Raw genomic sequence first — 13,223 nt, 5'->3', positions numbered from 1 at the left:
AGTATTTATGTATATATTAAATAAGTTAGAAACAAATACATATACATATATATATACATATATAAGCAAATATATAATAATAATATTAATATAATAAGACACATATTTAAAATTACACAAGTAAATATAAATGAAAATATATAATGAGAATAACAAAGATATATATATATATATAATAATAATAATGATAATAATAATAATAATAACATAAAATTGTTAAAATATGGGCTAAATCGAAATAAAAACAAAAGAAACTGGGCGAATTCAAAATAAAAGGGACTAAATTACAGAGCGTGCCAAAAACGAAGGGATCAAATGGGAAAATAACCCAGCCGCCTCAAAACGCAGCGCATCAGTGGGCCAAATTGAGAGAAAAACAAAACTTTGTGGCCAAATTGCAAAAGTGCAGAAAACTTCCCTGAAAGTACCACAAAATCGGAGGGACCCATTGCGCAAATAACCCAAAAGTCAGAAACACGCGGATCCTCCCCTTGGGTCGGGTCACCGCGTGGGTCAGAGACCAAAACGACGCCGTTTTTGGTATCTGAACCCTAAGCCCAAACGGCGCCGTTTTGAAAACCTTATTTAAGACAAATTTTTTTTAAAAAACTCATTCTTTCATTGTTTAGAAAAAAAAACTTCAGAGAAAAAAAGAAACCCTCAGCCCGCCTTTTCCTTTGGCTAAACGGGCCACCCATGACGCCGCCACATGCGGTGGTCGGAGGTTCTAAACGGTCGGTTTTTAACCCCGTTTCAGGGACCAACTAAGGATCGGGCTTTAGACTAGTAGGGCCGAGGAGCGAAACCCCCAAACGTCGCCCTCGGGGTCCGATCTTGGAGACCCGAAGACGGACTCCGGCGACAACGCAAGCGAAGTGACTCAGGTACCGTTTCGTTTCCTTTTTCTGTTTCTTTGTTTGTAGATGTAGAGAGAAGAAAAAGAAAAAGAAAAATAAACAAATCCGAAACAAGAGAATCGAAAATCACCTTCAAATTTTCTTTTTGATTTCTGAAAGTCTTTAAAAGAGGGGAAAACTCCCTTAAAATACACCCAGTTTTTTTCTCAAATACAATTGGTTTCCCCCCTCCCCTTACAAACTGATCTCCTTTAGGCTTTATAGCCGATTACAATATTAAGAAAATGTGGCTACTGTTGCTTGCTGCCTTGCTCTGCTCTGTTCTTTTTCTTTTGATTGCAGGTGCCAGAGGAGTTGGTGGTGGCGTGTAGGCAACGTTTGCAAGGCGGTGGAGTAGGTGGGTGGCGATGGGACAAAGCGATGGCAGAGGGATGGGCACGGCGCTAGGCTTGGCTAGGGTTTCCGCCCTAGTCTGACTGGGTTTGGGGCCGATTGGGCTTATTGGGCCGTTTGGGCTCTGCCAATTGGGCCCGGGCAATAATTGAGCTGTACACCTATCGTGGGAGAGATTCTCGGTGTTCCGTCATTTTCACTGAACAGGCCTTTTTATTAATTAATTTTTAACAGAAACGACGAAAATTTAGGAGTTTCCCGTTCTACAGCTATACCAACTAACAATAACAGTGCATGATATACCAAATTAACTCGTGCGTTCTTTTAACTACAGTCACACACGTGTCATATTTTTCTATTAAGGAGGGAGAGGGTAAGGCCATTCAATTGTGGAAGAATATTTATGCTATTTCACTCCATAAATTTCGTAAATGATAATATATTATATTATTAGATAAATTTAGATATAATTATATAATAATTAATTATATATAAATTTTAAAATTGAGATCTTAGATCCTAATATCAAGCGGTTAAATTTAAAAATTATTAATATTTATTTATAATTGTTATGATTATTTAATTATGCTTAAATAAAGTTATTAGTAATTAATTTGTTGTTTTTAATTGTGAGATGTCGTGTGTTATTGGGAACAAAAGTCAATAAATTTTTTTGGTATTTAAATTAAATTGTATATTTTTAAGACAATAAAAATATAATTTTATTATTTTAATAGCTTATATTTTTATAATTTATAAATGATTAAATCAAATTTTTATCATTTTAGGGGGCTAAAGTGTAATTTTTCCATTATTAGTTTAATTTTTTATAAACTATAAAAAGCACTAATTATAAAATTTTTCATTTTAAGGGAAGGTCAGGGCTTCTGCCCACCTCCTGGATTCACCACTGCGTTTTATTATTCATAGATGGTGCATGAAACTCATATACCAATGGTGCATCAAATATTATTCATTTAATTAATTCGTTCCGCATTGCTGTAAGCAGATGCTTTGTCTCACAAGTTTGACGAGAGGTTGAACATTTTCATAAAATGATTTTGTTTAGAACTCAAGTGTCTAAATACGAATTAAGCATAATTGTTTGTAACCATTCGACTCCAACTTATACCCTATAGCATATAGAGCATGCACTTGAGTTAATTCAAGCACCTTACAATACTCTCTCACTCTGTGAATTTGAACATTTTTCATCACATCATCCATAGTTTCTTTCCAATTATTTAATGATATTTCATTAATATGTAAATCTAATAATTTTTTTTACCCTGAACCCCGAACTCCGGACTTAGAACCTTAAACATTAAATTCAGAACCTCGAACATGAACCTTAAACTTAAACCTTGAACCCTGAATCCCAACTTGAACTTGAACCACAAACTTGAACCCAAACTCTAAACCATGAACACTAAACTCAGATTTAAGGTTTAAGGTTTGGGTTTGGAGTTTAAGGTTTAATGTTTGAGGTTTTGGTTTATGTTTGAGGTTCATGATTCAAGGCTTAGGGTTGGGGGTAAAAAATTGACCAAAATTACGTATTAGTGACATGGAAAAAATTGCTGATATGTCATTAAATAATTGAAAAGTGACCATGAATAATGTGGTGGAATGGGTCCATAAAATAATTTCTCATTATTTAGATACTTAATCTTTTGGCAAAGTCTTTTTATGAATCTGCTTAGATTCTTGATAGGGTCATTCTATAAGTTTGCTAGAGTTTTTAATAGAGTTAAAAGATAAAATCCCTATAAAAACGACATTGGACTTGTTGAGGATTCAACCCCTCAATACAAAAACTTGATAACAACGCAACTCTTTCACTACTATATCAATACCTTATATTATATTTTAAAAATAAAAAAAATACTAATTGAATTTTTAATATTTTTTTATTAACTTAAAAAGGTTACTATAATATCGTGTACCAAATTTTGATATTGATATTGAAATTAGTACTTGAAATTTGGCCCATAAATTTAAAATGTGGCATTTTAAGCAAATAAAAAATAGACAGTTGTTACTGATGTGTTATTTTAAAATATTTTTAATTTCATATTTATTTTTCTAATTAGCGAAAAAATCATCCTATTTGAACAAAAATGATTGGAGTAAAGAATGGCGGAGAGTGGGAAAGGGGCAGGGCATACAATCTAGGTTTCTAGAGAAATGAAATTTAGCGTGGGCGAAAGACGCAAACCGTTCATAGCGCTGGGGAGTAAATGATTTGGTTACCACAGGGAAAAGAGAACATCAAAAAGGAGAAAATGGTGAAAGGATCGAGGGAAAAAAAAGAGATAAAAAAGTTTCAACCTTGGCGGAATAGTGAGAAAAAGATTAATTAAATGAGGTATTAATTGAATCAATAGTTTATATGGGGGTGAATTTTTAGATTTCGAACATTGACCAAAATTTGATGACGAAATTTTCATCAATGTTTCAAATAAATTGTCACAATTTTTTATAACTTAGTTGAATACACAATATATTGATAAGATATAGTGATAGGTTCTCATAATAAAAATACAGAAAATTGTAAAAATGAAAGTGATTCGCATCGTAAAATATGTGAAAATTTGTTAGATTTGAGAAATTAAAAATATTTTTATTTTTTTATCAAAGCATTTATAGATAGAGAGGGGTAAGATGTAGGCCCCAAGCTCTCCAATTATTGAGTATAAACATTGTGATAATGTGATAAGTGTTAGTTTAAAATATTACTAATTTGACTTGAATGAATAAAATAAGTGAGTTATTAGATGTAACAGATTGATGTGTGTTATCAAATGTCTTTTTAATATATTTTTTACAAATTTTGTGAGTATCAAAAATATAATGCTCAGATGAAGACTCAAAGGTTGAGCCTTTCGAGTGAAGTAGCAAGAAGGCTACGTCACTATAGCTTGGGTAAGAACGTGAGGATGGACCTCTATGACAAAGATCTTTATGTTAATAGATTGATAATAAAAGAAAATCTAAATACTAAAATTATAACATATGAATGTATAATAATTGTCCAAATACATGAAAAAATTATAAAATATTGATTCAATTAGTATCACTAAAATTTAATTTATTTAAACAATGGTTAAATCTCTCATTAAAAATATATATCAATATCAATTACACAAGTACTTGATAAGCGTTCACTAAAAATGTTATATATTCAACTCATAACCTATAGCATTATTCAGATTGAACTTTTAGCCAGCAAGACCTAACCATAGTCTATCGCACGTGAGTTAAATCCCATCCTTTTCGCAGCCATAGCATCGTTGTTCTCTCAGTAGGCAATAGCGAGTTTTTTTTTTTCTTTTAACTCTAATCGAATAATCTATCAACTCAACTGTTTCCAAAATGACTGGATCTTGTTTTTAGCCCCTTAAACTTTCACAGCTTTCCGATAAAACGACAAACCCAAGTTTAACCCTAAAATTAACTCCTCCTTTGCTCCTTTTTTCCGCTCGTGGACCTCAAAGAACTCCCTCACCGTCAATCGCCGTCTTCCCAAAAGGAAAACATAAAAAATCTCGGCCACCGCTGCTGCTGCCGCCATTGGAGTTTTCTTTGACGGCCGCTTCCTCGAAATTTCTCCTGCAAACATCTTCACTTACCTGAAGATGGTGTTGTAGACAGGGTCAATTTGTCTTTCAATTCAACACCTCCAAGGCCTTAAACAATTCATAAACAGTTGCTTTGCTGAAGTGCACTTTTCTGCAATGGAGGGGGTGGCATGTGCTTCCTTTACGAGCTCCGCGTCAAAATCATTGTCATTTTCTTCTCTTTCGCAATCTTCTATCATAACACTCCGCCAAAACTATCACAACAATACTCTAAAATCAAAATCTCCTAGAAAACTTGTAATCCGCGCTTCATCTGGTTCCAGTTCTGGTACTTCCTTTCATGAATTTGGCGATAGTTCTAGTTCTAGTTCTCCAAGTGCTATTTAAAAAAAAATGGTTTTCTTTTAGGTTCGGTTGTGACGTTGCTTGATTATGGAGCTGGAAATGTTAGGAGTGTAAGGAATGCGATTCGATATCTTGGCTACGAGATAGAGGATGTAAGTCATTTTAGCTTACTTTTCTTTTTCTGTAATTGATTACTATTTTTATTTATTGAAAAGTTCAAGACTTTATTCAGATTGATTAAATGTTTACATTCAATTTTGTCAGAGTAGCGTCTATATTTAGAATAAGAATCTAATATAAAATTTTTATTAGATAGAGTAACAGAGGTGCTGAACTATAAAAAAATTGTTTCATTTTGATAGTTCTTGTGATCTTCATGTCCGATAGTCACACTTTTCCTAAAGTACTCATGTAATACAATCACACATAGACATGAGTATAGGGTATGATTCCTCCAGTATATTCAAAGACTTGGAAAAAAAAACTTAGTATACTCATATTGGATACATACACGAATGGGACACTTATTTTGAGTCCGAGTAAAATATGTTATTTTTTTATATTTGCTAAGCATTGCTAACTGTTTCCTGCAAAAATGAAATTTCATAGGGAGTTTTTGTTATAATTTTCTTTTTTCCTCTGTATGAAGTATGTGGTGGCATGATCTTAAGAATGTTATGATTTGTATCAATTTAGTTTCAATTGCATTTCAAAGAAGTATGCATAATAAGTAATAGGTGTATTATTTCTTTTGAATTCAAATGAAGGTGCGAACTCCAAAAGACATTTTGAACGCAGACCGCCTTATCTTTCCTGGTGTCGGGGCATTTGCTTCTGCCATGGATGTATTGACCAAGACCGGGTATTAGTTTTTATTACTTTCGTTTATGAAAATAATTATTGAGAGCAGTTCCTTTTTCGTCATTTTAACTTACTATTTGAACTATTTGTCCATACATGGATTTTGGACGTGGAAGAACTAATATTAGAAAATTTCTTGCATTAGCATACTTCTTGGTCCGCGAACGTGCCATTTAAAGAACTTTAGGCTGATTTCTAAGAAACCTATGTATGAGGCTTCAGGGTTTTGTCTCTTCTTCTTTTTTACTTCATCTATTTGAAGAATTCAGTTAAGAAAATTGTCAAAACCAGAATCATATGGCTATCTTAGATCATAGGTCTAAGCTTAGAAATGGTTGATAATTTCAGTTGTCATGATACTGATATTCACATTTCTTTTACTCCAGTTGTCTTGTGCATATAAATTTTGAGTTGAAATCAAGGTGGAAAGAAGCTGGAGTCAAAATAATAAATTTTTCTAATTAGAAATATGATCATATTCTTTGCTAATTCTTGAATAAGAAAATTCTTTTTCTCCTTGTTTTCTAGAAGCTTGTTTCAAAGGTCTTCATGACTTTTTTCTTGAATAAAGTGATTTGATCTTATTAGTCGGACAAAATGAGAAAGCAATTTATTGTGGGAGCTCTAGAGAATTTGGTCTTCCTTTTAGAGACTGCATTCTTTAGAACTTGCTTCTGTTTTCTTGTGGGAGCTGTGCAGAATTTGTTCGTCAGTATCTTCTTCTTTTCCAATTCCGTTGGATTTGTTGTGGAAGTTATAAAGGCCTTATTCTGATCATCATCCTTGTATTTGTGTACTTTTCAGTGATTTCGATTCTTTAATTATTTTTCTTAGTTGCGTGTGTCAAATGGCTTTGGGGACACTCCTTTGTGAGAGAGTTCTCTAGTAACTTGTTCTTTTTTTTTTTTTTCTTTTTTTCCCTTACAAATTATTGTAACTAGAGATACATAACCATTCAGAGATCAAATCTGATTGGATGATCCTTGAGCTTTTGAAAGTTGATTGGCAAACCATGGGGTCTTTATATTATTTTGCCAGTGGCTTGTAAAACTGCAATTAATCTATTTAGTATCACTAATAAAATTCAAAGAAAAATTCGAACAATATACCACTTTGTAGTTGACTGAAAATTTTATTCGTACAATCTTTTTAATGATGACTAATTATCTCTTTTATTTAACTCAATTTTAATAACTTAGTGAAAATTGTCAGCTTGGAAGTTTCCATTTGTCATTTTCTGCAGGATGGCTGAAGCACTATGTACCTATATAGAAAACGATCGCCCATTTCTAGGCATTTGTCTTGGACTTCAACTACTTTTTGAGTCTAGTGAAGAGAATGGACCAGGTCAATTTTCAAACAACTCCATTTTTTTTTGTAAAATTTTGAAAGACCTATGTATATATGATTTTAATGATTAGGACTTGATAAAGTTTCTTCGCTGGTAGAAAATATGTCATACTGCTTTCCTGAATGTATGTTATGTTAGATTATGTAGCACATGAAGAAGAAGGATCGGCAGGATAAAAAAGGAAAAACAATTAGTGTTCCTTTTGCAAATGAAATTTTTTTGGATATTTTCTTTGTATATGTTTTCATTTATTCTCTAGTTTTTAACTTTTCAGCTTGATTCCATGGTGCATTTGTTTCAGTGAATGGCCTCGGCTTGATCCCTGGTGTGGTTGGGCGGTTTAACTCTTTGAATGGTTTTAGAGTGCCCCATATTGGCTGGAACGCCTTGCAAATTGCAAAAGACTCTGAAATTTTGGACGACATTGGAGATCGCCATGTCTACTTTGTTCACTCTTATCGTGCCATGCCGGTATTCTCTTTTTTGTCTGCCTCGTCATTATTTTGTAACACTTGCTCATTAATGTGCCTATTGCAAAAGCTTCTAATAATCATACCTCGTGATCTTTGGTAATCTATTTTCTCATTTTCTTTGTAGTCCAATGATAATAAAGAATGGGTTTCATCTACATGCAATTACGGTGATGATTTTATAGCATCTATTAGAAGGGGAAATGTGCATGCAGTTCAGTTCCATCCAGAGAAGAGTGGAGGCAAGATATTTGTGCTCTTAGTAGTTATTTTTTCATTGCATGTTTCAAATTTCATATTGCGCAAGTTTCTTCTTGTTGGCCTGGGAATGGCTCGTTCACATGCATATCTCTATTTAACAATGTTTCCCTCTAAGATTGGCATCTCCTAGGTTTCTGTGTTTGTGAAATAATAATAATAATATAATCCTATTTATGATATCAACATGAGTACATGACGATCATCAAAAGCAGAATTTTGAAGGTGTTTGTCCTGACTTAGGAAGTTGGTTCATATTTTTTTCCAACGTAATTATTTGGTCCATCTGATTGTTGAACAAGTTTCTCCTCCTTCTTCTCCTCCTTCTTGTTGTCATGAACAAATGTCAGACAATAAGAGCTTACCTGTTCATTGACAATTGATTCATTGATAAAATTGTTTCAGATGTTGGTCTTTCTGTATTGAGAAGGTTCCTAAATCCTAAATCACAAGGTTCAAAGGTAGTCTTTGTGTCATTGGTTTAATTCATCTAGCATTTTTTTTCAACCTTTACTCATCCATTTAACAATCTGAATGATTTGCTTGACTCAGAAGCCTACTCAGGGGAAAGCTTCAAAACTTGCTAAGAGGGTAATAGCTTCTGAATCTCGAACTATTTTGCATGTTTTTCTTGATTTTATTTTCTATGCTTCACTTTTGGATAGATTTTAATTACATAGCTCTAGATTAGAACTATTGATATTTTCTGTTTGATTTTGTGGTTCATATGGCTTTTACCTGAGATATTTTTTCATTCAGGTGATCGCTTGTCTTGATGTTAGAACAAATGATAAAGGGGATCTTGTTGTAACTAAAGGAGACCAGTATGATGTAAGAGAGCAGACAAAAGAGAATGAGGTGAGTGAGAGATCATACATTGCTCTAATTCCATGATCTCGTTGATCTTAGTTTTGGATTGGCGGAGGCCTAAATTAAATTTTTAATTTTGCCTACCAATGCATCATGATACCATAAATGACAAAAATGGATGTGCCCTTAGATATGAGAGTATATTAGAGTTAAATTATGTTTGTTTGATAGTTTTCTTCTTGATCTCCTATATATTAATACTTGGATTTGGATGCTGTTTTAACTCATCAAAAACTTTATAGGTGAGAAACCTTGGTAAGCCAGTAGAGCTTGCTGGACAGTATTACAAAGATGGGGCCGATGAGGTATGCTTATAGCTTTGAGAATTTTTCTGTTTATATTGCAATATCAGTAGTCATTTAGCCTCTCTGGAGTTTCTTTTATACTCTGAATTATTGATTCTTCTGTATTTCAAATTTCAGGTCAGCTTTTTGAACATTACTGGATTCCGTGATTTCCCATTAGGCGATTTACCAATGTTGCAGGTTTTTCACTTTTAATTATAAACATATTTTGACATAGCATTTTTAATTTATTCTTTAGTGTTTATATATTTAAAATACGTATCTTTATATCAATTTCCATGCTTTGCAGGTATTAAGGCACACATCAGAAAATGTTTTTGTCCCGCTAACAGTTGGAGGTGGTATACGGGATTTTACTGATGCAAATGGCAGGTCTGCCTCTATTTTCTACAGTAATCTAGTTTTCATATATCTTACAATTAAAGACTTAATCTCTGTTCAAATGATTTATGAGGCATTTCCTGATACTGTTTTCAGTGATCTTTGTGTAATTAACTGGCACAATTTTGTATATAAATGTATATTGATTTTCAGGTACTATTCTAGTTTGGAAGTTGCTTCAGAGTATTTTAGGTCCGGGGCTGATAAAATATCAATTGGAAGTGATGCAGTTTATGCAGCAGAAGAATATATAAAAACCAAAGTATGCAATACAACCTCATTAAAACTTTACAACTTATAACATGTGGAGTTAAGATGGTTATACAAGCATAGGTGTAACTACTAATAGTTCTGCAAATGCTTCTTTCAGGTAAAGACAGGAAAGAGCAGCTTAGAACAAATTTCTAAAGTTTATGGAAATCAGGTGATTGCTGATCTTGTTTTTGATGTGTTGGCACTGACACAAACATGCATCCATGTATATTTTGTTAATCTTCCATGGTCTCATTCTGAAGTTTTTTCCGCTTGTTACTTGTCATTTGCTATAAAATGACAAAAAAAAAAAAATTCTTTAGAGGAAAAATAAATATTAAAGAACAAATGAAAGCTTACAAGTTGTAGATGGTTTGAAGAGAGTTTTCAACCATATTACCTGACTCGGGTGTGTCAAATACAATCTCGTGTCCAAAACAGTATGTTTAATTTGTTTCTATGTATTTAGAGGATCTTTAGAAGGTTATACATACCCTATACCCATGATGCTAATTTTTGCTATTACTTGTAAGCCAAATTTTGATTTATCATTTTGGCCACTTGATTATCTAGAGTGAATTTTTTTGAGTTAATTGAATGTTTATTTGACAGGCAGTGGTTGTAAGCATTGATCCTCGTAGGGTGTATGTTCAAGGTCCTAATGATGTGCAGTTCAAGACCATACGGGTCCCAAAACCAGGTAATAAGGATTTTACTGTTTTTGCTTTTACCAATGTCTGAGAGTTTGCATTTTTTCCATTGGAAATCTTGCCGTGTGTGAACAGAAGATAAAAAATTTTCTCGAGACATTTCCTGAGAATGTTTACCCTTTTTTTAGATTTCACAAGAATCATTGATTAGAACATGTCTTTTCTTGTGTTTAGGTCCAAATGGAGAAGAATATGCTTGGTATCAGTGTACAGTAGGTTTCCTTGCTCCCTACCTTTTTGCATGATCTTTGATAAAGCATTTATCTAGACTAACTTTTTAAACTAGATGTATGCATTAACTAATCATAAAAATTAAATCTTATTCAAAGCAAGCAAATACCTCTTGTAAAACCAAAAAAAAGCTCATCAAACACTAATAACCAATCAAAAAGTGTACTTAAAACCTAGGATTCAAATGCATCTTATACCCATTCACGTTATCACAATTATGTTTTTGCCGATCAGTGGGCGACCATTGGCTTAAGTAGCCCCCCCCCCCCAAAAAAAAAAAAAGGAAAAGGATTGTGTATGTGCTTAAAGAGGATAAGAGAAGACAGAAAACACATGAAGAGGTGCCATCAGATCAGATCTTGACCATGAGCATGGAGAACCTATGTTAATCAGGCTCAGGGATAAATGTCTCATAAGATGTGTCCAATACAAGTAATCTCTCTTTGTTCTATGTTCCACAGAACATCTGGAAGATCGCACCCCATACCCATATTTGATTATGTGTTAGACACTTTCAGGAAAATGAAAAGTCTTAACACAGTGACGAATGAAGAGAGTCGAGGGAAAGAAAGAAAAAGAAAAAATGGAGGCCTATGTGTTAAGCTTGTGATGATCATATAAAATCCTGAATATTCTGTGAAATCTGAATGTGCAAGCATAACAAAAGAAATGCCGAGATAGGAAAAGGCAATTAGCTTGAAGGTGCAATATAATGCAATGCTATAACGAACAATAGCATCACAAACTGAAACTATTCTAAGGTTCAAGTGCAAGTTCAAGCACACCAACAAAGAAATATCTTGCATAGCTCAACATGCAAACCTTACATGACACTGCACCTGAAATGTTGTCTTTAATGGTATCCAAATACTAAAACCAAGAAATTGAGAATTTATCCTTTGCATCACAATAGCCACTGCCTGCCTCAACCATACACCCAGATAAAATATTATCATTTTGCATTTTAACTGTAACGACATGAATCACGTTACATTCCTGGAGATTGTTTAGTTGCTTAATATGTTTATAAACAATACATAATGATTAAATAATCATTAGTTTGTTGCATATATTTCAAAATTCTTTTAATTTACGTGTAGTTTAAATGGCTTTATGTTCCTAAGGTTAATGGTGGGCGAGAAGGGCGATCAATTGGAGCTTACGAGCTTGCGAAAGTTGTTGAAGAACTGGGAGCTGGAGAAATACTGTTGAACTGCATTGATTGCGACGGTATAAATAACTTCCTCGTCACTCATAATTTGCCTGTCAATAGTCTCTGTTTTGAAAATTATGTCAATAGTCTTTTATTTACATTTATAACCAGTGGTTAAGTGCTATTGACAATATGCTATCGGAGTATGCCAGCTTTTCTCTGATTAAATGGTAGGAGATGTATTATTATATAGTTGTGATATTCTGTTTAACCTAGTAGAGATTTGGTTTATTCTTCTTATATTTGTTTTAATGCCTACTTGCTGACTTTACAGGTCAAGGAAAAGGGTTTGATATTGATTTAATAAAGCTGATATCTGATGCTGTCAGCATCCCTGTAATTGCAAGTAGCGGTGCTGGTGCTGTTGAACACTTCTCAGAGGTATTCATGAAAACAAATGCATCAGCTGCTCTTGCTGCTGGCATTTTCCATCGGAAGGAGGTAATTATTATTATTTTTTTTTTACAGTTTCAGGGTCTTCCAGTTTGATGAATGAGATTAAATTTTGATTACATTCCTTCGGTTCATTGGGTTTTAGGTGCCCATTCAGTCTGTAAAAGCACACTTGTTGAAGGAAGGCATTGAAGTAAGGATATGACCATGTTTCTTATTGTGTCGATTAGGACCTTGAAATTTTGTTCCTAAACTCAGGAGTAAGTAAAGATGTGCAAACTTCAAATCTTACCTGTTTTGAATGTTTTATTGCATCTTGCTGTTCTGGGATTGATTTCAATTTTTTCTTTTTGGTCGCAAATGTATTTATCATGAGTTAGAATGTTTGTGAGTGTGAACCATTCCATGGATTGGTAATTGTGAATGTTAATGTTAAACTAACTTTTTTGGTGTGTTTGATAGAGTTGAAAAATAGGAGGATATATAAAAAAGGTTGAACAGTGGAAAGAAAATGATATCTGATATCCAATAATATTTTTATTAATAAAGATAATCCAAATAATAGATTTGGATATCTAACACTACTATTGTTCGGATCAAATTTAAAACAGATTCAAATATAATATTCAAGAGTGTTATTATTCATTGTCATCATTAGGTACTTTTGTCCTCTAATATGTATATAAATATGTGTATATATTATCAATTTTATTGCCTGCCGCTGGTGTCAACACAAGGCACTTGATTATCAC

At 33.2% G+C, this 13,223-nt stretch overlaps 1 protein-coding gene across 1 annotated transcript; it reads left to right on the top strand.

Moving 5' to 3' along the window:
* Positions 1-4,508: 4,508 nt before the first annotated feature.
* Positions 4,509-12,912, top strand: LOC107924335 (imidazole glycerol phosphate synthase hisHF, chloroplastic). Its single transcript, XM_016854732.2, has 19 exons — positions 4,509-5,159; positions 5,240-5,328; positions 5,944-6,038; positions 7,281-7,384; positions 7,690-7,859; positions 7,986-8,100; positions 8,522-8,577; positions 8,669-8,707; positions 8,876-8,974; positions 9,229-9,291; positions 9,409-9,471; positions 9,581-9,663; positions 9,826-9,934; positions 10,043-10,096; positions 10,537-10,624; positions 10,809-10,846; positions 11,990-12,095; positions 12,353-12,519; positions 12,617-12,912. Exons 1-19 carry the CDS (start codon positions 4,988-4,990, stop codon positions 12,674-12,676), a joined length of 1,770 nt encoding a protein of 589 aa, XP_016710221.1. The 5' UTR covers positions 4,509-4,987; the 3' UTR covers positions 12,677-12,912.
* Positions 12,913-13,223: the final 311 nt, after the last annotated feature.

Source organism: Gossypium hirsutum, chromosome A11 (genome assembly GCF_007990345.1).
Source record: "Gossypium hirsutum isolate 1008001.06 chromosome A11, Gossypium_hirsutum_v2.1, whole genome shotgun sequence".
In the NCBI taxonomy this organism is placed as follows: Eukaryota; Viridiplantae; Streptophyta; class Magnoliopsida; order Malvales; family Malvaceae; genus Gossypium; species Gossypium hirsutum.
The sequence above is the reverse complement of the archived record's forward strand: the minus strand, read 5'-3'. Positions and strand labels throughout refer to the sequence as shown.